This window comes from Asparagus officinalis, chromosome 7 (assembly GCF_001876935.1).
Source record: "Asparagus officinalis chromosome 7, Aspof.V1, whole genome shotgun sequence".
Classification (NCBI taxonomy): domain Eukaryota; kingdom Viridiplantae; phylum Streptophyta; class Magnoliopsida; order Asparagales; family Asparagaceae; genus Asparagus; species Asparagus officinalis.
This window is the reverse complement of record NC_033800.1, coordinates 40385000-40412328: the sequence shown is the minus strand read 5'-3', so window position 1 is coordinate 40412328 and position 27329 is coordinate 40385000. Positions and strand designations below refer to the sequence as shown.

Here is a 27329-nt window from a genome sequence, read left to right as displayed (position 1 = left end):
GCCGGGCGGTCACGCACAGTACGAGTGATCGGACAGACACTTCATCGATCTGCGAACCCATAAATGCGATTCATTAATGTCGGTCAGGTCCACTCGGATAACAGACGGCCGTTGCCTCATATACAAGAATGGGCCTTCCCATCGTAGGTGACAGGACATAAAGCACAATCCCTGGAATGACCATTCATGGTATCGAGGAGCAGCTAGACGTCTCTGAAGAAGATGTGGTCACATCCCACAATTCAAGGAGGAGTCAAGCTGTCATTCTTCCATTTAAAAGCCCCTTCCAGCACACTGGAGAGGAGGTCGCAAAACTTGGAGAAAAAGAGTTGAGACCAAGCTGTTAGCAAGTTCTGAGCCCTGATCGCCGGCGAACTAGAAGATCCGAACTTTATCAACTCGAGCTTCTACTGCATACTAAAGCTCCCCAGCAACCTCGATCGAACGGTCCAAGGGAAGCAGACTCGACACGAGCATCGAGCGAAGCATCCTATAGCCACCTAAAGTCCCCACACAAAACAAAGAGGGCATTCCCTCTGCTTCTGTCGTAATCATTTGATTTGTTAGTTTGTAATAAGCCTTCTTATTAATACAAACAACCACTCCCTTTTTCGGGAAATCAAATATTCACCCTACACCTATAAGACAAGAGAACATTCAAGTCCGGTTCTCCCATATTGTTAACTTGTAATCAAAAGCCTTTGAGAATCAGTTGAAAGATGGTATAAGAAGTTGTCAAGTCCCAATTAATGAGCATCTATCTAGTTCAACGATCGATAAAGGTTAAGCATTCATGTCATCATCAGGAGATCATTTCCCTAATTTTTTTTTTTTTTTGAATTAAGAAACAAAGCAAAAGAAAAACTAAAATAAAAGAAAAATAGGCAATTATAGACATGCAATCAATGCATGAACAACCCACACCCCCAAGCTTAAGATCGACATTGTCCTCAATGTAAAAAGATAGAAATTAGTGCAAGGATGCAGAGGACATACAAACTCACTAGTCAGAAGGAGGTGGTGCGGAGGCATCCTGTCGGAGCTGCCGCTCATGAAAAGACTGCATCATGTAGTGTATAGAGTCCAGTAGTTGTCCTTGACGTTGTTGCTCTTGCTTGATGGCACCTACACGGTTAGTAAGAGAGGCAAGAGAAATATGGATAGCTGGTAATTCCGCTGACCAATCAGGGTGATGGAAAGAGTTGGTTCCCCTGGTAGGCTCAGCCACTCCATCTTTAACTCCTTTTTTCTGCAGTTTTTTTTTTTTTTGATATGCCATGTTCTCCCTTCTTCTCACCTGCATGATTGAAAATGCTATAAGTTAAATTTGTGTCAATCCAATTGCCAAAAAATAAAATTAAAAAAAATTAAAAAAAATGAAATTAAAATGAAATCAAATAAGATAAAAAAATGAATGAAAACTTGGGTTGCCTCCCAAGAAGCGCTCGTTTATGGTCATGAGCTCGACCCCTTTTGCGCTCAATTCTTCGACGAAGGGGGATCGGAAAGGGTATAAGTGACCCCTTTCTCGTTTTGTTCACCTACAATATAGTGCTTCAATCGTTGCCCATTCACCTTGAAAGCTCCCGTTGTTTCACTCCAAACTTCAACGCCCATTCACCTTGAAAGCTCCCGTTGTTTCACTCCAAACTTCAACAACTCCACTAGGAAAAACCTCACGTACTTGAAAAGGTCTAGACCACCGAGATTTGAGCTTGCCCGGAAAAGGCTTCAAACGAGAGTTGAAAAGTAGCATCATATCTCCTTGATTAAACTCTCTTCGAAGAATATTCTTGTCGTGCCATCGTTTAGTCCTTTCTTTATAGATACGAGCATTCTCATACGAATCCAAACGCAGCTCATCTAGCTCATGAAGTTGAAGCTTTCTTTTCTCACCTGCGGTCTTCATATCAAAATTGAGGAGTTTGATAGCCCAATACGCCTTGTGCTCTAACTCAACTGGGAGATGACATGATTTACCATACACCAACTTGAACGGTGTCATGCCTATGAGTGTTTTATCCTCTTCACAAGTAGAACCTTTTGACTTTAACTTTAGACTTTCAAACTTTGCATTTTGAAATGGAGCAGTTGATGTTGATTCTAAAGATTGAGCATACACGGTTACCTCCGGGTCTTCATCATTTATTGAATCGTCACTTACCAAACACTTTTCAAGTGGATCAGCTGAGTAATGGTTTGCAAGTTGCTCATGTGTAGACTTGTCAATCACGTCGACCCTGTAACAAACTTTATCAGTTAGAGGGGGTTTCATAGCATTGCTCAAATCAAATTCTACCTTCTCCCTTCCAATATTTAGGGAGAGACTTCCATTTTTAACATCAATTATAGCACCTGCAGTAGCAAGGAAGGGTCTTCCTAATATAATTGGGATGTTAGAATCTTCTTCCATTTCTAAAATAACGAAATCAACCGGGATAAAGAACTTACCGACCTGGATAGGTACATCTTCAAGTATACCTACCGGATATTTTACCGATCGATCCGCCAGTTGGAGTGATATCGTGGTTGGCTTCAAATCTCCTATGCCAAGCTTCTTATAGATGGACATTGGCATCAAACTTACGCTTGCACCTAAATCACACAAAGCACGGTTAATAGAGACATTACCAATAACACAAGGAATAGAAAATGAACCTGGATCCTTAAGCTTAGGAGGCAGCTTATTCTGGATGATAGCACTACACTCCTCAGTAAGGGCCACAGTCTCGTATTCTTCCAACTTCCTTTTATTGGATAGGATCTCTTTCAAGAACTTAGCATATGAAGGCATTTGAGAGATAGCTTCAGTGAACGGGATATTGATGTGCAATTTTTTTAAAATCTCCAAGAATTTTCCGAACTGCTTTTCTAACTTAGCCTTAGCTAACCTTTGGGGAAATGGTAGAGGAGGCTTGTAAGGAGCGGGGGCCACATATTTTTCAACTTTTTCTTCTTCTTGCGTTTGGGTCTCATTATCCACATCTATCACATTTTCATTTTTTTCTTCATGATGACCATCCACCCCATCATTTTCCTTCATCTTGGGTCCCTCATATTGTTTTCCACTTCTAAGAGTTATAGCATTCACATGACTCCTGGGATTTGTCTCGGGTTGTCCAGGTAGCATGCCTGAAGGCCTAGAGGAAGAGCTAACATTTTGTGCCAATTGGGTGATTTGTGTCTCTAACATCTTGTTATGCGTAGCTAGGGAATCCATCTTAGAGGCCAATTGTTTCACCACCTCATTCGTGGTTTGTTGTTGCTGCTTAAACTCTTCATTCAATTTTGATTGAGTCGTCACAAACTTCTCCATCATATTTTTCAAATTTGACTTTTGAGAAGGGAAATTGGATTGAGGAGCACGAAAACCAGGTGGACCAAAATTAGATGCGGGCATGGAATTTCCAGGTGGGTTTCTATAAGAAAAATTAGGATGATTCCTCCACCCCGGATTATAAGTGTTGGAGAATGGGTCTCCCTTCTGATTAAAGTTATTAACATAGTTAACTTGCTCATTACCAGAAGTATCAATGGATGGGGGGTTTCCTAATTGACATTGAAGTGCAGAATGACCCACATAGCCACATATCTCACATGAAATTGAAGTCAACGCCAAAGAATTAATACTCAAGCTTTCAACTTTTTTAAACAAAGCATCAACTTTAGAGGATATATGGTATATGGATCCTAAAGCATACTATTTCATACTTACCTTCCTTTTGATGTCTGAGGAGCAGCCCAACACGCGGTCGTGTCGCGCCATTGATAGTGATTAGCTGAAGCCATGTCTTCAATGAGAGTGTATGCTCGTCTATTGTCTTTCGTCTCATCAGCACAAGCTGCCGTCCTACACAGTCTGCATCACAGTCATTCTTCGTTTTTGAGAGTGTTTTGTAAGTGAGCCCCAGTTGTAGAAGTAGTGAACAATTAATAACCCCACTTCTCCCAGTCCATGGTGAGGGCAGCATCCTGAGACCTCAATAATTCCTTATAGCGTGTTTCCCAAGCTTGCATAGAAGTGACTCTGCCTGTCCTTCTGTAACAAGCTTGTGATCTGGTTCCAATCATTTCTGTGTTGATTTTAGCTTGGAGAAATACTTTTTGCAAGAAACGTTTCTGGACAATTGATTCCGCAAGTGGTGATGGAGCCCAGCTGGCAATGAGTGTAACCAAGCCCGTAGCTCTTGTCCAAGTTAACGGACGAAAACAAATCTTGCTTATTCTGGACCCTGCAAACATAAGGAAGGGTCTATTAAGGAGCAAAGGGACACAGGAACAGCTTACGATTTTTGGGGAGATCAAAATCAGCTCTTTAAGGATTTTCGGCAGCCCGTCGCGGTCCCAAATTCAGGCACATCACATCAGTAAGCATTTATAAGCCAATGTTGAAGCTAATAACTTTGAGGCTGAACCGATCACTGGTCTCAAATGGTTCAGCATATAGGAGGGAAGGAGAAGAACTTCAAGGCAGCAAAACCCTAGCTGGAGGGGGGGTTTATAGGCCGAGTGATGAGCCATTGATTTGGGGGCGACAAGCAGGAGGGTGGCTAAACTGTCGCCAGCTGCCCGCGGACGTCACAAAAAGGGGGCGAACGCAGAGGTCGAAGGAGAAAACGCAGAGCTGCGAATGCGGGGTCGAAAAGCACATTTGAATGAACCTTCGGAAGGGTGCGTTCGCCCACTCTGGGCGTTCGCCGAAGTGTGCGTTCACCGAAGGATGCGTCGCACGACACGTTCGAGCCGGCCGTCATCTCCGCCTTAAACCCTTTCCGCCAAGAGCCCTCAGTCGGAGCCCTCCGTCGCCCGGAGGTTGGTATCCACCGCCCAAGCCTAACAAACTGGTGGGAAAAAACTGATGCATTTATCAGAACTCTTACAGGTGTGTAATCTTAACGTTTTGTATGCTTGAGTTCCTCGGTCCAAATCACCAAAATTAAAATTAACATATAAGTGATTCCAATGGTACTGATGGGACTTGATATAACGCAGGATTTTATGATTTTATTTCCTTCGTCTCTGCTATATATAGGGGCGACGAGTTAATCTGCACTCGGCATTATTCTTAAGAATTTTCCTTTAGATTAACGAAATAACTTACATTACGGTGATGATAAGAGCACGTGGAAACAATAGGCCTGATGATTTGAGGTTATGCTATCTTCTTTGTATAAGAATCAGTTTTGCGCCGATGGGTTTAGACCCTTGCTTGCGTCAAGCAATCTTATATACGTCACGCTAGATTCTACGAGTCTTCCTAAATTTCTCAAAACCTTAACCGACAAAACTCTACGAGTAAGGTGTTCCTACAGGTGACAGATATCCGGTTATACCCCTAGAATCTTTTGTTCATTCGACAACCCCCTGAACTTTGTTACGTAGACTGAAACCCGCCTGAGCTTTAAGGTGATGCCCGGAACTTTGGCTGTTTAATTGTGGCGAACTGTCATTTGGTTTATTGGAAGGTTTACTCATGAGGTCCAATATTCTAACGGTGGTAAAATAGTAAATCGTTAAGATTGCCGCTCCTGGAAATAGTAAAGAGGCTACTAATAACATATCTATGAGGGACCTTTGCTTACCTCATTATGCGGTGGTATAATCGGATCCAAAGATACATGTGTAGATCTATTAAACATATATGAATAACCTCTAAACTATCTTAATCAATAAACAAATGAAGAATCAGTTTCTTCAGTAATTGGGAGGGGAGGGAAAAAAACCGAGAATATCAATTGTTCCCCACCAAGGAATAAAGGAAAAAAATTCGACGCTGTCGAACATGCTAAGGAGACAAAAGGCAGCAGTATGTTAGATGGTATAGCTTTAGAAACTAATTAAACCAACATGTGTTTGTTTTATGTCCATGTCTCTACATGAAAGCTTAATGTTGAAGTGAGTTTGCAAGCGCCTCCAACATTGAAATATGGGGAGTGGTGCCACCTCTAAGGCTGCTATAATAATGATTAAACAAATATCAACTTATTTTATAAAGACCTTTCCTAAGTAAGCCTAAGTCTAGATATTGCTTATGGGATTTGTTAGAGAGATGTCCCTTCAAATGTAAACAGCAGACGAGCAACACGATTTAGCTTACCATGTAGCCGATAGAATATGGAACCAAGCAATATAAAAACTAGCAGCAAAGCTTTGTACCAGAAGAGGAGAGGGTCCACTTTATGAAGCTTGGGAACGTATACTAGTTACTCAAAGTCAAGTGGAATTAATTAAGCCACTTAAGGTGAGGACATGAATTTGGTCAATTTGAGCGAGGCGATACCTGTAAGCCAATCTTTGGTCACCCATGGAACTTGGAGAATGGTAATTGTTCCCACTTTTACAAACGGGCTACTTACAACACAAGACGGATGGACTGTGATGCTGCTGTAAGGAGGAGCTTTGGAGAACAAACAATAGACTGAGGCATACACTCTCATTGAAGACATGGCTCAGATCACATCAATGGGCGAACGAGCGGCCTCCTCAGACAGTCAAAAGGAGTGAAGTATGAAATATGATGCTTTAGACATATATCCTCTAAAGTTGATGCTTTGTTTAAAAAAGTTGAAAGGCTTGAGTTTAATGTCTTTGGCGTTACAGATATATCGTCATTCAGTGAGATATGTGGCTAGTGGGTGGCGATTCTGCACTCAATGTCATAGGAACGCCCCCATCCATTGATTACTTCCTGTAATGATGCAAGTTAACTACGTTAATAACTTTAATCAGAATGGGAGACCCATTCTCCAACACTTATATCCGGGGTGGAGGAATCATCGCTAATTTTTGTTATGAACCCACGCTAGAAATTCCATGCCCGCATCTAATTTTTGGCCCTCCTGGTTTCGTCCCCCTCATTAATCCAATTTCCCTCTCAAAAGTCAAATTTGGGAAAATATGGATGAGATAGTTGTGCATGATCTCAATCATAATTTGAATGAAGAATTTAAAAGCAACAACTACAAACGATGAGGTAGTAAAACAATTGGCTCTAGATGGATTCCCTATCTACGCCATAACAAAAGATATCTAAAACCCTAAGTCAAAACATCTCTTTATATGTCCCCAAAAATCTGGAAAATAACTAATTCCCGCGCCACCGGTGTGGTGTGCACCACACCAGGGTGTGGTAGGGGCTGTTTTGCTGATTTTGTGCTTGTTCCTTCAGTTTTCGGTATTTTGGTTATAACTTTTGCGTCAGACCTCGGAATGAGGTGATTCAAGTTGCATTGGAATCCTGTTGAAGAGATCTACAACTTTCATCTTTTGCGTTTTTCTTTATTCAAACTGCATCATGGTCGAAATTTCGGTTCTTCATACTCGTGCATCCATTTTCTTCACGAACCATGCCTTCAAAATCTTGTTGTTGCTTCAAACTCTTGTAAAACTTCCAACAATCATCAAATCTTTCAATCTTGAGCCAATACCTACATATAAGAACATAAACAACAGCAGTATCCTCGATCTAAACACGAAATATGCATTAAACACTCGTAAATCATGCTTAAAACACACTAAGATAATGCATATTTTACGTGTTTATCACCAGGGTTGCTTAAGTATATTGGATGCCTCATAGCAAGCTACAAATTCTGCTGCCATAGTGGAGGAAGCTACTAGTGTTTGTTTGACACTTTTCCATGATATAGCTCCTCCTGCTAACATATAAATGTAGCCTGATGTAGACTTCCTGCTATCTTGGCATCCAGCAAAATCAGAGTCCGAATACCCAATGACCTCTAATTTCTCTGATTTTCTGTATGTGAGCATGTAATCTTTTGTTTTCTGAAGATACCTCATAACCCTTTTGACTGCTATCCAATGATCCATACCAGGGTTGCTTAAGTATCTGCCTAACATCCCAACAATGTACGCAATATCCGGACGCGTACATACCTGAGCATACATTAGACTTCCTACAGCCGAAGCATAAGGAATCTTCTGCATTTCCTGAATTTCAAGGTTACCTTTAGGGCACTGATTGAGACTAAACTTGTCTCCTTTAGCAACAGGGGTGTCACCTGGTCTGCAATCTTGCATGCCAAACCTTTTAAGTACCTTATCGATATAGCTCTTTTGTGATAATCCAAGAATACCCCGAGAGCGATCTCGATGTATCTGGATCCCTAATATAAAAGAGGCGTCCCCAAGATCTTTCATCTCAAAATTCTTTGATAGAAATCTCTTGGTTTCGTGCAACATGCCTATATCATTAGTGGCAAGCAAGATGTCATCGACATACAGAACCAGAAAAATATACTTACTCCCACTGAACTTGTGATATACACAGTCATCAACAATGTTCATCTCAAAACCGAACGAGATAACTATTTGTTGAAACTTATGATACCATTGACGAGGAGCTTGCTTGAGTCCATAGATGGATTTCCTTAATTTGCAAACCATATTCTTTGGGTCTCCTGACACAAAGTTTTCTGGTTGCACCATATAAATCATCTCATCAATGTCTCCATTGAGAAATGCAGTCTTAACATCCATCTGATGTAACTCAAGATCATAATGAGCAACAAGTGCCATGATTATTCTGAAAGAGTCTTTCGATGAAACCGGAGAGAAAGTCTCTGTATAATCAATGCCTTCCTTTTGAGTATAACATTTAGCCACAAGACGTGCCTTATACCTCTCCACATTACCATTTGCATCCCGCTTGGTTTTAAAAATTCATTCACAACCAATTGGTTTTGCACCTTCTGGTAATGGGACAAGTTCCCAAACCATATTGTCTTGCATAGACTTGTACTCCTCATTCATGGCATCAATCCACTGTTGAGAGTTAGAACTTTTCATGGCCTGAGAGAAGTTGATTGGATCATCTTCCAACATTCCACTACTTTCCTCATGTTCTTGGAGAAATACAATATAATCATCCGGAATAGCATTTCTCCTTTCTCTCGTGGATCTCCTTAATGGCACTGGTTCTTGAGGTTGTTGAGTTTGTTCTTCTGGAACAGGGAGTTGTTCAACATTATCATCTTGAGGTTCCGGATTTACTTCTTGAGCAACAACAGGTATAGGAACCTGAATATTGTCAAAAGTAACTGTATGGATTGGATCTGAAGCCAATTCCTCCTCAAAACTAATGTCTCTAACCTTATTTCTCCCCCCAAACTCAACATCCTCAAAGAATGTTGCTGTTCCTGTCTCAAAAATATTCCTTATAATGGGATCATAAAACTTATAGCCCCTAGAGTGTTCAGAGTACCCAATAAAATAGCTGCTAACTGTCTTGGAGTCCTAGAGCGTTCAGAGTATCCAATAAAGTAGCTGCTAACTGTTTTGGAGTCCAATTTCTTTTCATTTGGCCTATAAGGCCTTGCCTCAGCTGGACATCCCCAAATATGTAAATGCTTTAAACTGGGCTTTCGACCAGTCCAAAGCTCATAAGGTGTTTTAGCAACTGCTTTACTTGGTACTCTATTCAGAATGTAAGCTGTTGTCTTAAGTGCTTCTCCCCAGAGTGACTCTGGTAAAGAAGAATGAGCAATCATACTTCTTACCATATCCTTAAGAGTCATGTTTCGTCTTTCAGCTACACCATTCATGCTAGCTGAACCCGGCATGGTGTACTGTGGGACGATACCGCATTCCTCTAGGTATCTAGCAAATGGTCCTGGACGTTGTTCACCTGAACCATCATATCTACCGTAGTACTCACCACCACGATCAGATCTGACGGTTTTAATTCTTCTGTTGAGTTGATTCTCAACTTCAGCTTTATAGGCTTTGAACATGTCCAGAGACTCAGATTTTTCATGAATAAGATATAGGTGCCCATAACGTGAGTAATCGTCTATGAATGATATAAAATATTGTTGACCATTCCAGGATTCCGTAGGGAATGGCCCACAAATATCCGTATGTATCAATTCTAAGACATCCGAAGATCTGTTGGCACCTAATCTCTTCACTTTGGTCTGTTTTCCCTTGATACATTCAACACATACGTTGAAGTCCGAAAAATCAAGGGAATCCAAAATGCCATCAGACACAAGACGCTCAACTCTACCTTTTGAGATATGACCTAAGCGCTTATGCCATAATGTCGCCGAATTTTCCTTATTTAATTTACGCTTAGTACCACGTGATTCCACATGCAAGGATTCATTGTAAGAAGCAATTGTATCAAGCAAATATAGGTTGTCATAAATACTCAAGTAACCGGTTCCCACAACATTTGAATTAAAAGATAAACTGAATTGACTGTTTCCAAATGAACAAGAATAACCTGATTTGTCCAATACAGAAACAGAAACCAAATTCCGTCTAAAAGACGGTACTACAAAAGTATCTTTTAAATCCAAATAATAACCAGTTCCTAACAACAACCTAAAGTGCCCAATTGCTTCCACATCTACCGATTGTCCGTCGCCCACAAAGATGTGTCTTTCAACATCACTTGGCTTTCGGTAGCTCAGGCAACCCTGCATAGAAACACTTATGTGAGTAGTAGCACCAGAGTCTAACCACCAAGTGTTTCTAGGTACTGAAGCTAAATTAACCTCAGAACAGACCAAAGCAAGGAACGTACCCTTATTATCACGCCAGGCGTGATATTTTGTACAGTCCTTCTTTACATGTCCAGGCTTCTTACAGAAGAAACAACCCTGATTATCCTTATGTTGTTTCTTCTCAACTGGACCCTTAGCAGCTTCCTTATCATTCTTCCTTTTCTTGCCCTTATCCTTAGAGGCATAGGCCAAATGAGCACTTTCTGTCTTATCTTGCTTCAACCTGTCTTCTTCTTGCACACAGTATGAAATGAGCTCATTTAGAGTCCATTTCTCCTTTTGACAGTTATAACTGACCTTAAATTGGTTAAACTGTGCAGGAAGAGACAACAAAACCAGATGCACTAATAACTCGTCACAAAGATCGAGTTTAAGTGCCTTAAGCTTTGAAGCAATATGAGACATTTCCATAATGTACTCCCTGATATTTCCTTTGCCCTTATACTTCATTGAAATCAAGCGAGCTAAAAGCGTGCTTGTTTCTACCTTATCGTTTTTCGCAAAACGCTTCTCAATTTCGGCAAGGAAATCTTTAGCATTAGTAATCCCTTCGGATTTTATGCCCCTGAAGGCTTCCGGAACGCCGCGCTTAATGGTCATAAGACTCATGCGATTTGAACGCTCCTACTTCTCATGCTCCTTCTTTGCATCAGGAGTGCTATCCACATTGAGAGGTTGGGGTTGTTCAGTTCTTAATGCATAGTCAAGATCCATGCAACCAAGAACAATTAATATGTTCTCTTTCCAAACCTTAAAATTTATCTCATTTAGCATAGGATTTGAGTTGATGTTAGCAGAAATTGTTGCAGCAGATGCATTAGCTGAAATAAAACAAAAATGCTCACATCAATAACCATAATCAATAAAATTCAAATAATGACAATCCTCATCCAAGATAGCGGGCACAACATTAATATCAAGTCTTTGGACAGTAATATTAACTTGTAAGAGATACCTTGTTGCAATGATCAAACATTGACAATAACTCATGTCAAATAATGAAACTATCTTTGGATCGATTCATTATTCACATGTAAACCTTATAATTGTCACACGCTTATCATCGCAGATGTGTATACAGTCTAAATAAATATTAACCTTCCTTTGGGCCGATTAAATATTTACACGAAAGCATACACACAAACATCTCACATTCCTCATGAACAATCTACACAAGAGAGGTTATTTTGGCAACTTCTTGTTTTAATTAATCAATTGGAGTGATGGACAACCTTAATTCATTAGTGTCATAATATTTGAATTAAATAATTGATTAAAAACCAAATTAGATTTAAATTAAAAAAATTAAATGAATGCGAGGTTCAACTTTGAGAACGAACGCGAGGTTCGTTAAAAAAAATGAACGCAATGTTCAACTTAAGTACGAACGCGAGTTTCGACTGAAGCACGAACGCGAGGTTCGACTGAAGCACGAACGTGAGGTTCGACTTAAGCATGAACGCGAGGTTCGACTTAAATACGAACGCGAGGTTCGACTGAAAACTGAGCGCGAGACTCACCTTAGAACTGAGCGCGAGGCTCACCATAGAACGAACGCGAAGTTCGTTTGAACGCGAAGTTCGGTTAAAATTGAACGAACACGAGGTTCGTTTGAAGCTTACCGCTTCGCCAAAATTTGAGGTAACCACCTCCTTAATGTTCGCCATGTTTTCACGCACGAACCCTTAGGGTTTCAAACTGAAACCGCAGCCATTAAAACAAAAACAGATCTAGAATCAAAAAATGAGTTTTCTTGATCCAGATCCAAGAAAAAACGTCGAAAAATCCAAAAAATTCCAAAAAGTTACTGTTCACCGGTGATTTTTCAGTTACTGTTCATCCAAAAAACTTTACTGTTTATCCGAAAAATTTTCGCTACTGTTTATCCGAACAAAAATTTATTGTTCATCCGAAAAACAAAACTGAATCTTTAACCAGAGATTTAAGATCAAAAAACCCAATAAAACTAAAATCCCTAAGAATTAATCAAGGTGACTCTGATACCACTTGTTAGATCTAAACCAAAACTTAAGATCTAAAACCATATAGCCATGATTAATTTAAAGAGATTAACAATAATCAAAAGAGTGCGGAAGATTATACCTGAATCCATAGAAGAAATCTTGATTTAGGTTTCAATGATCTTCTAACCTTAGGGTTTCTCTAAATCCGAATTTCTCTCTCTAGATGGGGGTGAAGAGAATTAGAGAGTGTAACCCTAGGTTAGAGACCATAACCCCTTATTTATAAATGTTGTACTTTTATAATTTAGCCCCTCAATAAATCACAATTACAACCTGGTATCTGCACATATAACCCCATGATTATATTTAAATACCCATTAACCCAACTTAATTGATCACTTCAGTGGGTTATCCTGAAAGATAGCAATACACATTGATTAATCATATGTGCCCACAAATAGATTTATTAGATTAAATCCAACAATTACATCAATACAGTATTGCAACGTTAATTTCCAATGTGTAAAAGCAATCTTTCCGTCATAGTCTCACTGTAATTTATATGTCGTTTTATTTCTTTCCTCACGCATTTATTAATTTATTTGTTTGGCATTGACAAGGCAAATAATGTAAATTCAATCTTCATGCAGTTAAGATTTCAAAAGATTAGCACCAGTAAAACCGCGATCTCGTTAGGGCCTGGACAATACTGCAATGATGTTCATTATCCACAACATTTCAATGCTTGCGCCTGTTGCTTGCTTTTGTGCACTGAAAATGCAAAGGGAGACAGCAGTCAGTAATGTATTGAAACTTGTGCCAAACTGAAAACATAATAAGCTGGATATACACTTTGAGTGATGTAACATACAGATAACAAATAGTAGTTAGTTCAGAAGAACTCGCAGTGACTACCTAACACATGTAAGCTGTAAATTTGAGAACAATGAAATTTTCAACTCCTTGATCTTTTAAATTGCATTGCAGTACAAAATCCAGAATAGAATCCTATCAAAAAAACAAGTCTTCCTAAAGAGAGAGCATTGCTGGAATTTGAAGAAAGAGGTCGATTTTATAGTCAACACAGTCTAGTCCAGGATAAAATCACCAACACCTAAAAGTTTCAACTCTGTATTCATAATTGTATCAAATGACAACCGACTACAATGTGCCAGATCGACAATTAGCAGCATGAGAATTGAAGAGGACCAAAAAGTTATCAAGGATCTAAGACAATCTAGAAAGCATGAGTCGTACCTTGCAGAGTGGGTAATCCCCTTGCAGTATCCATAAAAAAATATGTCGGTATCTCCTTCACCTCCTTCCTGCAAAATGTACCAAGTTACAAATTTGGAAAATGTTGGATCCATTTACTAGACATTGCTGTCAGTTCAAGCTTTTTGGCACGATGGTTATCTGATATGAAATTTACAATGTAAGTTTCAAGAGGTACTGAGTTACATTATACAATTTAAAAACGGAAAAATTATGCCCAGATCGCAAAATGAAGTTTCTCATATGACTAAGTCTAGCCAAATTTTGGGCTTGTACCTAGGCCCAAAATAGAAGAATCAATGTTGTTAGGCACCCCGCCTCACCGGTATACAAATTGTATACTGTATATTTTTCAAATCCCCAGACTACCCCCCCCCCATTCCCCCTATCCAAGATCTGCGGAATCTCCGCCTCCACAATGTACACACGCTCGTGGGCAGTATATCTCCATCGAATTGAATGCGAAGTGATCTCGGTTGATTATACATAGACTGAGATGGATTTTGGAGGGAAATTTTGATATTTCCCTCCATTATTGCTCTCATAATAAAGAGAGGAGCTCCATGTTTTAGGTCCTAAACTTCTCTTATTTATTCTTCAACACTCCATAAATGAAGGAGAAACCTCTCATATGTGTGATTTCCTTAGGAGAAGATGCTGGTTTTCGAAAGGTAAATTCATGAACGACCTTTCTTGAAATGAAGTTTGATGTGTCGGAGAGACTGAAAGTCCCATATGATGCCTTATCCTTGAAATATAAATCTAAAAGATAATGTAATCTCAGTTTTCTCATTGAAAACAATGATGATTTGAAGTGTACGGTGGAACATGCTCGTAACATAAGATCTACAAATATCAATCTTACGCTACTATGCTACTGTAGATAAAGAGACTTACAGTACCCAAAACACCCCAAAAGAACCACAAAACCTATAAGTTATCATTTAACTTATGAGAAAGTTGTTTGTTCTCCGTAAAAAATATTGACTTTATGTAGCACATGTTAAATGTAAGATATTCCTGTTAAATATAAATCAAAGATGTTAATGTTCTGGGTGTTAACTTAAATTAATAGATGTTAAACATATGTTTTAGTTGTTAATTAACCCATAAATTAGTATGCTTGTATTGGTTATTTCATCTACCTTATAATCTGTATGTCGACAAAATTTTCCCTGCATTGAATTATCAATATTCAGATCCAACACCCGCTAGTAAATCAACTTCGGAACATATTCCTAATGATAACCCGCTTGGTGAATATGTTACGATGATGGAGGATATGATTAACGATACAGGAAAAATTCCTTCATGGTGGCACACTGGGCTAATTGAAGTTGGACAACAATTTGACTGTGGAAAAGAGCTAAGATTAGCATTACAATACTTTTCAATTGCAAAGAAATTTGAATATGATTCTGAGAAGAAGGAACCAAGACGTGTTCGAGTAGCTTGCCGATATAAGTACATTAATAGCTGCCCTTGGATGTTGTTTGCTTCTCTTGAGAAGCATGTAACGAAACTTGTTATAAAGAAGTTCGTGGACTAGCACACATGTAGCCAACATGGCAAAAACGCACTAGTCATCTAGGGCATCACGCCGATTCATCGCTGCAGAATTACAGTCAATGTTGAAGTTCAGTCAAATATCCACCCAAATGATATATAAAAGATACTCTTGCAACATGGCCTTAGGATTGAATACACTAAGATATGGTGGGGTAGAGAGAGGGCTCAAGAAGAGAAGTATGGTGATGCTTATGAGGCATAAGATCAACATAGATAGTAAAAACTTACCTAAGATTACTAAATTTATATTTTAACTTATAAAATTAAAAGGCCATTGTTATTTGTTAACTTCAACAATTAGCTGTTAATTATATATATAGAACTACAAGCTTAAGAATAAGTTGTTAAATCTGTTTATTAGATGATTAGTTGTTGAATATATTCTCTAGGTGTTAATTATATGATTTATGCATTAAATTCTGATGTAATAATATAAATTTTTTAACATTTAATTATTTTGCATGGTCCTAGGTATGAAGACGTGGCAAGGGAGATGAATCCTAGTAGCTATATTGCTGTTGAACTGTAAGAAGGTTTTCAAGGATTCATAGTTACAATGCTTGCATAAATGATTTCAGCTGGATGTAGCCCCTCATTTTTTTGGACATGACTTTTTTGAAAGATCGATACAAAAGGATTCTTTTGAGTGCCTTAGCATATGACGACAATCAGAGGATATTTTTGTTAACTACAAATAAAGATCAACAAAAGATCGGACCTAGTTTTTACAAGGACTATGATCTATACTTTATGAAAGGAGTGAACCATACAATTCTCCTCACCAGTTAGTCATAGTATCTTATGCTAACAAGGGCATTAGAGAAGCTGTGAGAAATTTTTTTCCAGAGGCCCTTCACTCCATATCCATACTACAACTTATAAAGAACTTCGGATTGAAGCTTAGGGATGTTGGACTGAAGTCGAAGGATACACACATCTGTTATAATCAATATGCTATAAATACACCGTACAAAATGGACTGATTATATACAAGAATTTGAATAAATAGATCGAAGAGCATATGCAGTTTATTATGAAATACTCTCCAGAATAATGTTTCAAACCCAATACCATATATACAGATAATACTATAATATTCACACACCCTATTGAAGCGAGATTCTTCCGAGTAGCATTAGCATATATTAACCTATAACTTTTATATTTCATCAATATGATTCAAACATAACAGTAAGCTATTAACTTTCATATTGAACTAAACTAACTGACAGGTTCACAACAAATTATCAATATAAGAATAAGTTTAGCGATACGATTTTAGAATTAACAAGATTTGTCTAAACTTGATAGTTATGTTACAAAATTGACATTAAGGGACTAAATTTTAAACTCGATAGCATATATATATAGACACACACACACATGTAATACTACAATATTCACACTCCTTGTTGAAGCGGGATTCTTCCCAGTAGTATATACATGTAAGACTACATTTCAGACCCATTATGCCAAATTAAGAACACAAACTTCTTTTTTTTCTAGAAACACCATCTGTCGAAGCTCGCTTCTCCTCTTTACTAATCGGTTCTGCATTTTGCATGCTCAATAGTGTCCTAGTAGCTTCTTCAATGTTACCATCATCCGAAGACCATATGAAGTCATTGTTCTTTGTCGCCTCATCGTTGTTCGACAGTGGGTCCTCACCATCATTCTTCAACTACGGGGAAACATGACCGATCTCTAGTGGGTAAGATTCTCTAGCGTCAGTAGTAGGCAACCCAAATAAAAGGGGGACTTGGGGGAGTTACAATTACAAGGACGACATTTGGGACGTCTTCAGCCGCAGCCTCATCTGAACATTTCAAGCACTGGTCGACTTCGAAATCATCATCATTTACTTCCTTGTTAGGGCAATTGCATTTCTTTTTCTCTGGCCTAGAGATTTCGGTCATTCTTTCACGTTCAAAACCCTAGCCCTAGTTTGAGGAGGAAGTTGGAAGAAAGGGGGATGAGGGGATTTCTCTCTGTTGGAATTTCGAATCAGAGAGGAGAGGGCGCAGAGAGATGGTGATGGGTACAGTTACAACAGAAGTTTTCTTCACTGATAGCCCATTAATGTGATGGGGGTAGTTTTGAGAAAAAAATTCACTTTGCCTCTCTCATAACATGTAACCGTATAATGAGATATAAGGGGTTAATTACACTAAAAGTTTGTATTTGGGGCCTAAGCACAAGCCCAAAATTCAACTGGGCTAAGTCACATGGGAAACTTTATTTTGGAGCATGGGCACAAGTTTTCATTTAAAATTATTAAAAGAGGTAGTGAGTTCATCACATCACATAATTGGCAACGGAAAATAACTCCTATTATTTTGCCTTTCCAAGTGAATTAACTGTGGACCATGGGGAGTTTTAGAGGTAAGATCACATACAGTGCTGCACTATATTAGGAAGATTTTGATTAAAGGTGCTAATGCACATACATCGCCTAAAAGATAAACCTTTTACAGTTTTCCCCCTCTTTATCTGAAAGCTTAAGAATTGAACCAAATGTAAGAAATGAAAGTTAAAGACCATAAATTTGGATAAAAATTAAAACAATTAAAAAAACTAAAATTACAGAATTCATAATAAAATATTACATATTTTAAATCAATTAGAACCACACTTGAATAGCTTTAGTGCTTTTGGCCAGAAGCATGAGTTATGTTCTGCCATGGAGGCATCACAAAATACAAAAAGGTTTTGCTTGAAGGCGAAGGAGTTAAGAATTTCAGGAAGGCGAGGGAAAAAGTTTCAGGAAGATGATCTTGAAGTTGGTGAAAATTAACAGGTGTTTTGGAGCTTTAATAGGTTATGGACACTGTCGATGATTATACACTCTTAAATTTGTTGGATTTAATTTGATCCAGATATTTTTGCTAATCCTTGTGTGTATTTAATATGAAATGCATGCATTATTATCAGTCATTTTTATGTTTTGCAGCATTCGGTTACTAATTGTTTATGGACATTTGTTATTTGCATCCATTTGTGCTAAAATGTTTTACGGTCAAATGCAATACCTTTCTCATTCCTAGGTGTGAGCAAATTCCGGTTCAAATTAATAAAACCAACCGAACCAGTCGCTTTTCAGCAATTCAGTTCGGTTTTGCATTCAGTTCGACTAGGGTCAGGTTACTCATCTTTACATTCGAATACACTGAACCGACCGAACCTTTGTTGAAAGTGCCTGTCGTCAAGATTTTCAATGAGAACCCGGTATCATGTTCGATGAACACATTTCTGTTACCCTTTGCGGTGGAGCCTACTAAATGAACCTACGTGATTGCTTCTCAAAACTAGATGTCATACTTTTTTTTTTTTTTTTTTTGGGGGGGGGGGGGCAATCAGAGTTCAAAACTTAGTTATGGCTGTTCCTTTCCAACAAATCCAAGATAGCTATAAAAATAAATTACAATCTCACTCTTAAGTTTCTTCCATTTCTTGTACTTCCCTTTTATATATATATATATATATATAATATATATATATATATATATATATATATAGAGAGAGAGAGAGAGAGAGAGAGCAAAACTTATATCAACTTAAATGGATAGCAAAAAATTATCCACCAAACTTTTTAGCCACTACATATTACCTAGGGATCCTTGCATGATATGAAAATATTTTTTATATTAATAAATGAGTGGCTAGAAGTTTAGTGGACATCAACTTAAGTTGATAAGAGTCTTACTATATATATATATATATATATATTATATATAGTATATATATATATATATATATATATATATATATATATATATATATAAATAAATGAGTGACTAGGAAGTTTAGTGGACATCAAACACCCACACACACACTCTCTCTCTACATATATATATATATATATAATATATATATATATAATTCTATTTGTGCCCATGATGAGAGCATCTTCTTCTCTGGTTGCTGCCATAATGCTTGGTGGTGCTTGTATCAACCGAAAACATCAATCGAACCAAACCGAAATAATTTCGTTTGGTTCGGTTCGGTTTAATCGAAAACATTTAAAGCTAATCAAACAGACCGTTTGCTCACCCCTAACCATCCCTAAATATTTAACTATTACTTGGAAAATATGTTGAATTTATCCAACATTTAAGTCTATGAATTGTATTTGGAATATATGTTGGATTTATCATACATTATTCTCTATCATTTGGTATCTAAAGGTAATCTCAATTATTTCAAATACATTAGTTGTTCATAGAGTTATCTATTTAGTATTGTTGATTGTTTATGTTTTAAAAAAAAATAGGTATCAAACTTAGTAAAATTAAAGGAAACATAAAATAGATGATAGGTATGTGAGACTGAAACTAATGAACAATTGTTTGAATTAAAAACAATACTGAATTTAAGGAAACAAAACAAAAGATATAAGCTAAAATAAAAAACAAGTTAACAAAGATTAAAAAAGAACAAGAATTCCTAAAACTAAAGAAATACCTAAAACTAATCATTTTCGCTATTTAGGATCTATCATTAGGCATGATGGTGAGATAGAGGAAAGAAATACCTAAAACTAATCATTTTCGCTATTTAGGATCTATCATTAGGCATGATGGTGAGATAGAGGATGATGTTGTGCATAACTAATCATTTTCGCTATTTAGGATCTATCATTAGGCATGATGGTGAGATAGAGGATGATGTTGTGCATATAGTGTTATCAATGCGCGAGGCACAATGCGGGGTGCAAAGCATCTTTAAGTGCACATGCGCAAGGCGCAATGCGATGCGCGCACCCAAGTGATGCGAGACGCACACCGCCCACATAATTTTTTAAAATATATAATCAAGCGCGAAAGAACATGTTTTTAGAATTCACATGAAAAATATCATGATAAATAATATCTTACTACAAAATCACAATATAATGCCTTAATTTCTAATGCTAATACCCAACATAGTAGCAAAATTCATAAATTTTCAAATCAAATGTTAAATCAAGACTAATATCCAAGCAAAGGATTAGTAATAATCCTCAATTGAAGGCTACTAAAAAGGCCTAATGGATTCATTTCGCTTTTTGGGATATGTAATATCAAGTATAAAGACTCGATTGAAATCTTAAGAAATAAAACTGTATGAATATATGTACTACATACACCCTGCACAAAATAATGATATACGTGAGACGCAAAAGACGTTGTATCAGAAGTGGGGCGCTTAGCCACCGCCCCGCATCGTAAGGCGCATGAGGCGCGTGCCTTTGAAAACATTAGTATCGAATCAAATCGGAATGGTTGAAATGGAGGAGTGCTTCCGGAGTCTTATGTGATCGTAGAATACCAATGAAACTAAAGAAAAATTCTATAGGATGGTTATAAGACCAACTATGCTTTATGGATCAGAATGTTGGGCAATTAAAAAACTACATGTTTAAAAAATGAGTGTAATAGAAATGAGAATGTTACGATGGTCTTGTGGGTATACATTAAAAAATAAGATAAAAAATAAGTGCATCTGTGGTAAATTAGAGGTTACGCCTATTGAGGATAAAATGAGAGAGAATAGATTAAGATGGTTTGGTCATGTACAAAGGAGACTCCTTAGTGCAACGATTAGGAAAAGTGATAATATTAGAGTTAATGGGGCTAAAAGATCTAGAGGTCGACCTAGAATGACTTGGTCAGAAATAATTAAGAAGAATATGATTAAGACTAACCTAACGGAGGAAATGTCCCATAACAGAATGGAATGGAAAAATAGAATTCATGTAGCTGACCCTAAACATTTGGGATAAAGACTTGGTGGTGGTGGTGGTTGTTGTTGTAGGAATTCCACAACAATTGCTCAAACGATAAACAACATAAAGGTTACAAAAAACAGATAACAACACTAGCTCGTGCTTTGCAAGGGCCAAAATACTAGTACATACCCCCAAAAGATGAGCCTTTTATCATTTTTTATTTTTATTTTTTCCTTTATTTGAAAACACAAGAATTGGACCAAATGTCAAAAATGAAACATAAAGACCACAACTTCAGATACAAAGTTAGAAAACTACAATTACAGAATCCCTTGTCAAAGATTGCAAAGTTTAAATCAGTTAGAACCACACAGCAAAACAATTTAGGATACTCATTTTGAACCATGCAATAACAGACCGAAATCCTTTCTCATGCATTGTAGACTAGAAGCCCATTTTTAACTCCTTCTGCGTCATGTAAAGGAACTTTGAATATTTTCACAAATCAACAGCAATAGAATGACAGTAAAGGACATGGAAAGTAAGATCTCAGACTCCCATATTTACCCAAAGAAAAAAATTTCTCCAATCCAATCCAAACAATGTAAAACTTTTAAACAAGAATTAGGAGTCTACGCTAATGAGGATCTTAGATGAGTCTATAAATATGGAAGAAGACCTTGAACTCCATTCATGAAAAACTTTTAAGTATTGCAAGACATAATGGAACTTTAAAATGATCCTTATGTGCTCATTCGATCAAAAAACTTGCACTCATTTGTATCCATATATTACTCAAGAAATTCTTCTAAACACAATATTTGAGTAGAATGACGGGTGAATCTCTCATAGCTAATTTTTGGATCGGGAGCGTCTCATATGCAAGTATCCTAAAGAGTCCAAGCATGAATTCTAGAAAAACCAATTTGATCCACTTAATCAATTGTCTGCAATGTGAAAAAAGTTCAAATTGGACCTCAGCTCAATACAACCTATGCTTCACATCCGCCAAAGTGCTCGAATACCAAAGCAGAATGGCAAAAGTACTATATCACATGCAGTTGGAATAACTATGAAGTGTCCTCAAGGGCATTAAGTAAAGTGTCCTGTGCATGAATGGTTTAAGAACCAATTTTATCCACTTTACTAATTGTAATAAATCAATTTAGACGTCTGCTCAATACAATCTATGCTTCATATCTGCAAAAGAAGCTCTAATGTTGCGGTAGAATGGTGAAACTATGATACGAAGTTTAGTCCCAAGTGTATTCAAGCGTCCAGGACATCTAAATCTCAGAATTTGAGGTGTCCAGAAACATGCTGCCAATTTCTAAAAGCCTATTCTAGCAAATCTAATAATAGAAAAAAGCATTGACGAGCATTTGCTCGCAACTACTATAAGTTGTAAGCAAACAAATTTCAACAAGATCAGGCTCTTATCCTTTCGGTTTCAGCTACATGGCCCTTCTTTCTCTGATAAGTGCTGTCAAGAACCGCTTCTATTATGAACTAGCAATAGTTTCTTTCTTACATCATTAGTACATTTTTTTTCTTTATGATAGCACAATGCATAGCCGCTCCCAAAAGTGACTCCATTGCTCCTATCTGGGACATTTTTCCATTGCACTGCTGAGCAGCTTTTTGCCATATGGATGAGATTTTAATTTGGAAAAGAAATTATGCAAATAAATGGCACATCTGTTTATCCTAAGCTCAATTCATGAACTATAGAATTGCACCGTATGATAGCACAAAGTTGGCACCAATGGCATGTTACATAGAAAGTCATAGCGATCTTGGTTTCAGTCAAATAAAGAAGCTTCCTTTTTTTTGTTGAGATCTATGCTAGGTTATATCTATAGAAAGTATTGTCCATGATTGCAGTTATGATGATGAAACAAGGTTGTGTTAATTAGCAAGTGTGGTATGTTTTAGACGGTTTACGACATGAAAAGGTGGCACTTAGTTGTACGAATTATTTAGAATCTTTATAGAAAAAGGCTCCAAATCTTTGTAGTATAGTTTTCCAGTTTTTGCATATATGGCGTGGGGATGCATCTAGTTTTAATCCTTTGGCTTATATGTGCCTAACAGCGTATGCAATTCCCCACAGCAGGTATTATATTCTCCCAGGGTCCTCATTAGCTAATGCTTTGCTTATCAAAAAGTGTAGCAGGATTTATCCTTGATTGTCTGTGTCCAAAACTTCATGACCAATGAAGTTGGCTCCTAGAGATAACTGTCCTTCTAGGTTTGAACTCCTATAATTTCCAGGGGTTTGCAAGAACTCTGAAGGTTTGGCCAGGTAAATGATCATAACTGGTCGTAATTTTGGTCAATATTTCTTTTGTGTCTTCCCAATCCGACCCTATTATACTGGAAAAAAGTAATCAACGGTGACAAAAACGGTCATAGTGACGGTCATGTCCTCCCCAACACGGACAAGCACACATGCAAACGCGCACGCGTGCAGAAGAGGGGTGCAATACTCCATCTAAGTGACAACCAATATCACAACTTAAATATTTTTTGTCTGAACTCATGGCAGTATAATAGACAAAGATCTCTAAAGGGTTTATTGAAGTATGCAAGTCACTATTGGGCAAAGAAAATATCATGCTTTATGCAAACAAGGTCCAGAGTTCAAACCTCATGAGCCTTCTCTTGTACCAAGAAAGCACATACAGAAGATGCCGCATCTTCTCAAAGTTGGTGCATTGCTGACCACGTCTTTTTCAATTTTATTCTCGCAGATTCTGCAAGGTGAGAGGAGATCAGACACACATGCAATTGACTGTCTGATTTCCTCAAGGCTACAAAAGAATTGCATTCACATAAAAAATACTTCCAGGTGAATTCATAAACTTAATGGTAATGTATTGTACCTTCTCTAAGTTTCATACTTATGAAGTCCTCAACTTCATTGCATTAATCAGTCTTTCTGATATCATCTTGTCCAGAGTAAAGCCATTCTCCATCATATGGTCCCAGATCCTACAGGCCAACACCGCCTTCTTCTCTTGTAGAAGTCCTCCAATTAATAATGTATATGTCAAGTTATCTGGAGACAAGCCCCTGTTGCTCATATCCTCATACAGATCCATAGCTTCTGTCACTCTAGAAGCTTTGCAAAGCCCATTTATAAGAGCGCTGTAGGAAACTACATCAGGAGAGATACCCTTTTCAATCATATCATGGAATAATTTACAAGCGAAGTCTACACGGCCAGACTTGCATAAGTAATGTACCATAGTAGTGTATGCATTAACATTGGGGGCTACCCCAGCATTAACCATATGATCAAAAAGTTCCTTAGCTTTTTTATGATGTCCCTTTATGAAGAACCCTTTGATGAGAGTGCCATATGTCACAGTATCTGGATCTATTCCTTTACGACCCATCTCTTCGAATAACTTATATGCAGTTTGCACATTCCTTGCCATACAGAGAGCCTCAATTAGAATGTTGCAAGAAACGACATCACAAAATCCTTTGCCCTCCATCTCAGTAGCAATCAAAGCATAGGCCTCTCTTAGCCGATTGGCCTTGCAAAGGCCTTTCAGAAGCTGATTATAACTGTACTTGTCAGGATTTATGCCCTCCATCTCCATTATATCCATCAAATTATGAGCTTCATCCAACATAACATTATTACAATAATAATTCAAGTGGATGTTATACGTAACAACATCAGGCTTACACCCATTCCTTCGCATGAAAGAATCAATTTTTTGGGCTTTGTCAAAGCTGCCAACTCTGTAGAAGCCGCTTATTACAGCATTGTAAATTGAAACAGTCAACTTAATTTCATCCTTGATCATTCCCATCATTATCTCAAAAGCTATCTCGACCTTTCCATTGTTACACAAACCAAAGATCAATGCTTGACAAGCAACAACATCAGGTCTAAATCCCTTCTTCACCATTTCATCCCAAAGCTCAACCGCATCTGAGAATCTTCTAACATTACACAAACCATTGAAGATTGTCGTGTATGTAACAACATCAGGCTCTCTTCCTTTCTTCTTCATAGTGTTCAAAACTCCAATAGCAGAATCTAATCTCTTCTCTTTGCACAAAGAATCTAAATATGTATTATATGCCCAAATATCCGGAACACACCCTGTTTCGTTCATATCATCTAACAGCTTCTCAACTAACGTAATATTCCCTACTTTACATAATCCACAAATGAATCTTGAGTAAGTAAACCAGCTCAATGAGTACCCTTGCGGGATCATCATATCGTAATACTTCTCCGCCAAATCAAAACAACAATTGTGAACTAATACACCAATGAATTTATTGTAATCTACACTAAATACTCGACAACCTGACTCAACCATCTCATCAAAAGTAACTATCGCATGATCAAACATGCCGGTTTTGACATAACCAGATACAAGAATCCTATACAAAGAACGGTGCATCGAAAACCCATTCTCTCTTATTCTACTCAAAACTTGGGATAAAAGATTAAAGTTCTGATCTTTCAGCAACAAAACGATGATAGACTTAGTGGTGAAGTGGTCATGCTTAAAGCCCGGGCGGGATTCGACCCAGAGATAAAAGCGGAAGGCCATTTCTGAATCCGACAAGCTCTTCAACACCTGATTAACCACATAATTATTCAATTGTACATTAAGCTTACCCAGCTCCATCTCTACTGACTCTGACCACTTATTGGATCTCAAAACTCTCTTAAGCCTGCGAGATGATACAGCGAACGAAGGAGACGGCAACTTGAACAAGTTGGAGACTTCGCGAGATTCTGATGAATTTGTGATCTGGGTTTTGGAGGAGAAGCAAGAAAAGGAGAGTGCGAGTGACTTTACCATCAAAAATCGAGAATGCCCACAAATTTTGTGAGAAGCGCAAATCATCTGGCGGCCACAGCATGAGAGTTTTTCTCAGGGGAATTACATCGAACAGTTGGTGGGTGGAGCTTTGAGAAGAAAACCCATGTGCTCGGGGTTGCTGAGATTTTAGCTAGGAGAGGAAAGGAGGCGCCTTTGGAGCGATGGAGCTCGAAGAGTGAGGGTTCAGGTTTTAAAGAGGAAACTGGGTTAGAGGGAGAAAAGTTTCGATTTGGGTCTTATGATTTCGGACCCGGATGTTTCTCTTGAGAAAAGATTTTGACCCGATTTTGTTGGGTTCGGGTTTTGTATGGGAAAGTTCATAGCGACAACAGAATGTACTCTGATTTTTCAGAAAACCCCCTATCAACTTTCAAGGCTAACTGAGAGCAAGTCCAGCAAGCTCCCAGTTAAGAGTCCTAGTCAGCAAGCTCTCAAGAGCTCTAAACATTTTGGAATAAAAAATTAAAAAAATAAGTCTTGGGAGGCCCTCCTTATTTTATGGAGCTCCAGCAAGCTCCTAGTTAGGAGCTCCAACAATATCATAAAAACTCATCTTCTATTTTAATTTTTTTACTCATTACTTTCAATTATATTTAAACCTCTTTTATTTCATTTCTAACCGTTGGATACGACCTTCGAGAGAGCGCACACGGAAATGAAAAAATATTAATAAAGCAGTTGTATTCATTCAGTGCCAAAATTAGCAATTGCTAGTACAATCATAAATCTATTACAAGATAATATTTGATAATTAGGAAGAACTAATGAGGATGCGATGCGAGTACAATAATTTGATAGGAAAATATAGAGTTTTTTTTATTAGAGATTTGTGTGGAATGATTTGTATAGTGAATTGAGAATTTATAGAATTTTTTTACTGTTCATGCCAATTTTTTAAATCTCAACGGCTAATTTTTAAACAGTCATTTCGAGACTAGGTTCTGTGTTCAAATATAGGGGGTTTTTTGTAAATAATAATTTTTTAATAGTTAGGAGCTCCCAAGCTACACAAATTTGTGGAGCGCTTGGGAGCTCTGTGGCACAAGCTCCAAGGCTCTGTGTCATGCCAGCTCAAGGCCCCATCTAGGGAGCTTGCTGGATCCGTCTACAGTAGGCTCACACTGCCAGCTCAGCGTTGGGAGCTGGGGTGAGAGCATGTTGCACTTTGCTCTGAGTGATTGCAATCTTATTTTACAATCGCACAGAATTATAGAATGACACAGGAAAAGGAAGGGATAGATATCATCGAACTAATCGTTACTAATGTGAACTTTTGGGATGTAGATTTCTGATTTCATAAATTATTGTGAACTATGGGGGTATTTTAAGAAACTTGTTAATCTTTTTGCTAAACTCTATATTCTCATTTTACCCTCACCGTAATAGTATGTTTTGTGGTGCTTAGGGTGGCGAACCATCATGGAAG

General features: G+C 37.8%; 1 protein-coding gene across 2 annotated transcripts; it reads right to left on the bottom strand.

Annotated features, from left to right (window-relative positions):
* Positions 12943 to 26154, bottom strand: LOC109849594 (pentatricopeptide repeat-containing protein At1g13040, mitochondrial). 2 transcript variants are annotated; one of them, XM_020419445.1, is made up of 4 exons: positions 23930 to 26154; positions 23694 to 23857; positions 13751 to 13818; positions 12943 to 13264 (listed from the first exon to the last, which is right to left on the bottom strand). In XM_020419445.1, exon 1 carries the CDS (start codon positions 25925 to 25927, stop codon positions 23948 to 23950), a length of 1980 nt encoding a protein of 659 aa, XP_020275034.1. In that variant the 5' UTR covers positions 25928 to 26154; the 3' UTR covers positions 12943 to 13264; positions 13751 to 13818; positions 23694 to 23857; positions 23930 to 23947. The 2 variants fall into 2 exon arrangements, with proteins under 2 accessions (XP_020275034.1, XP_020275033.1); XM_020419444.1 differs by having other exon boundaries at positions 23694 to 23800.

Excerpts from the sequence above, each read along its gene's own strand:
- LOC109849594 (XM_020419445.1), bottom strand. The coding sequence starts at position 25,927 with ATGATTTGCGCTTCTCACAAAATTTGTGGGCATTCTCGATTTTTGATG.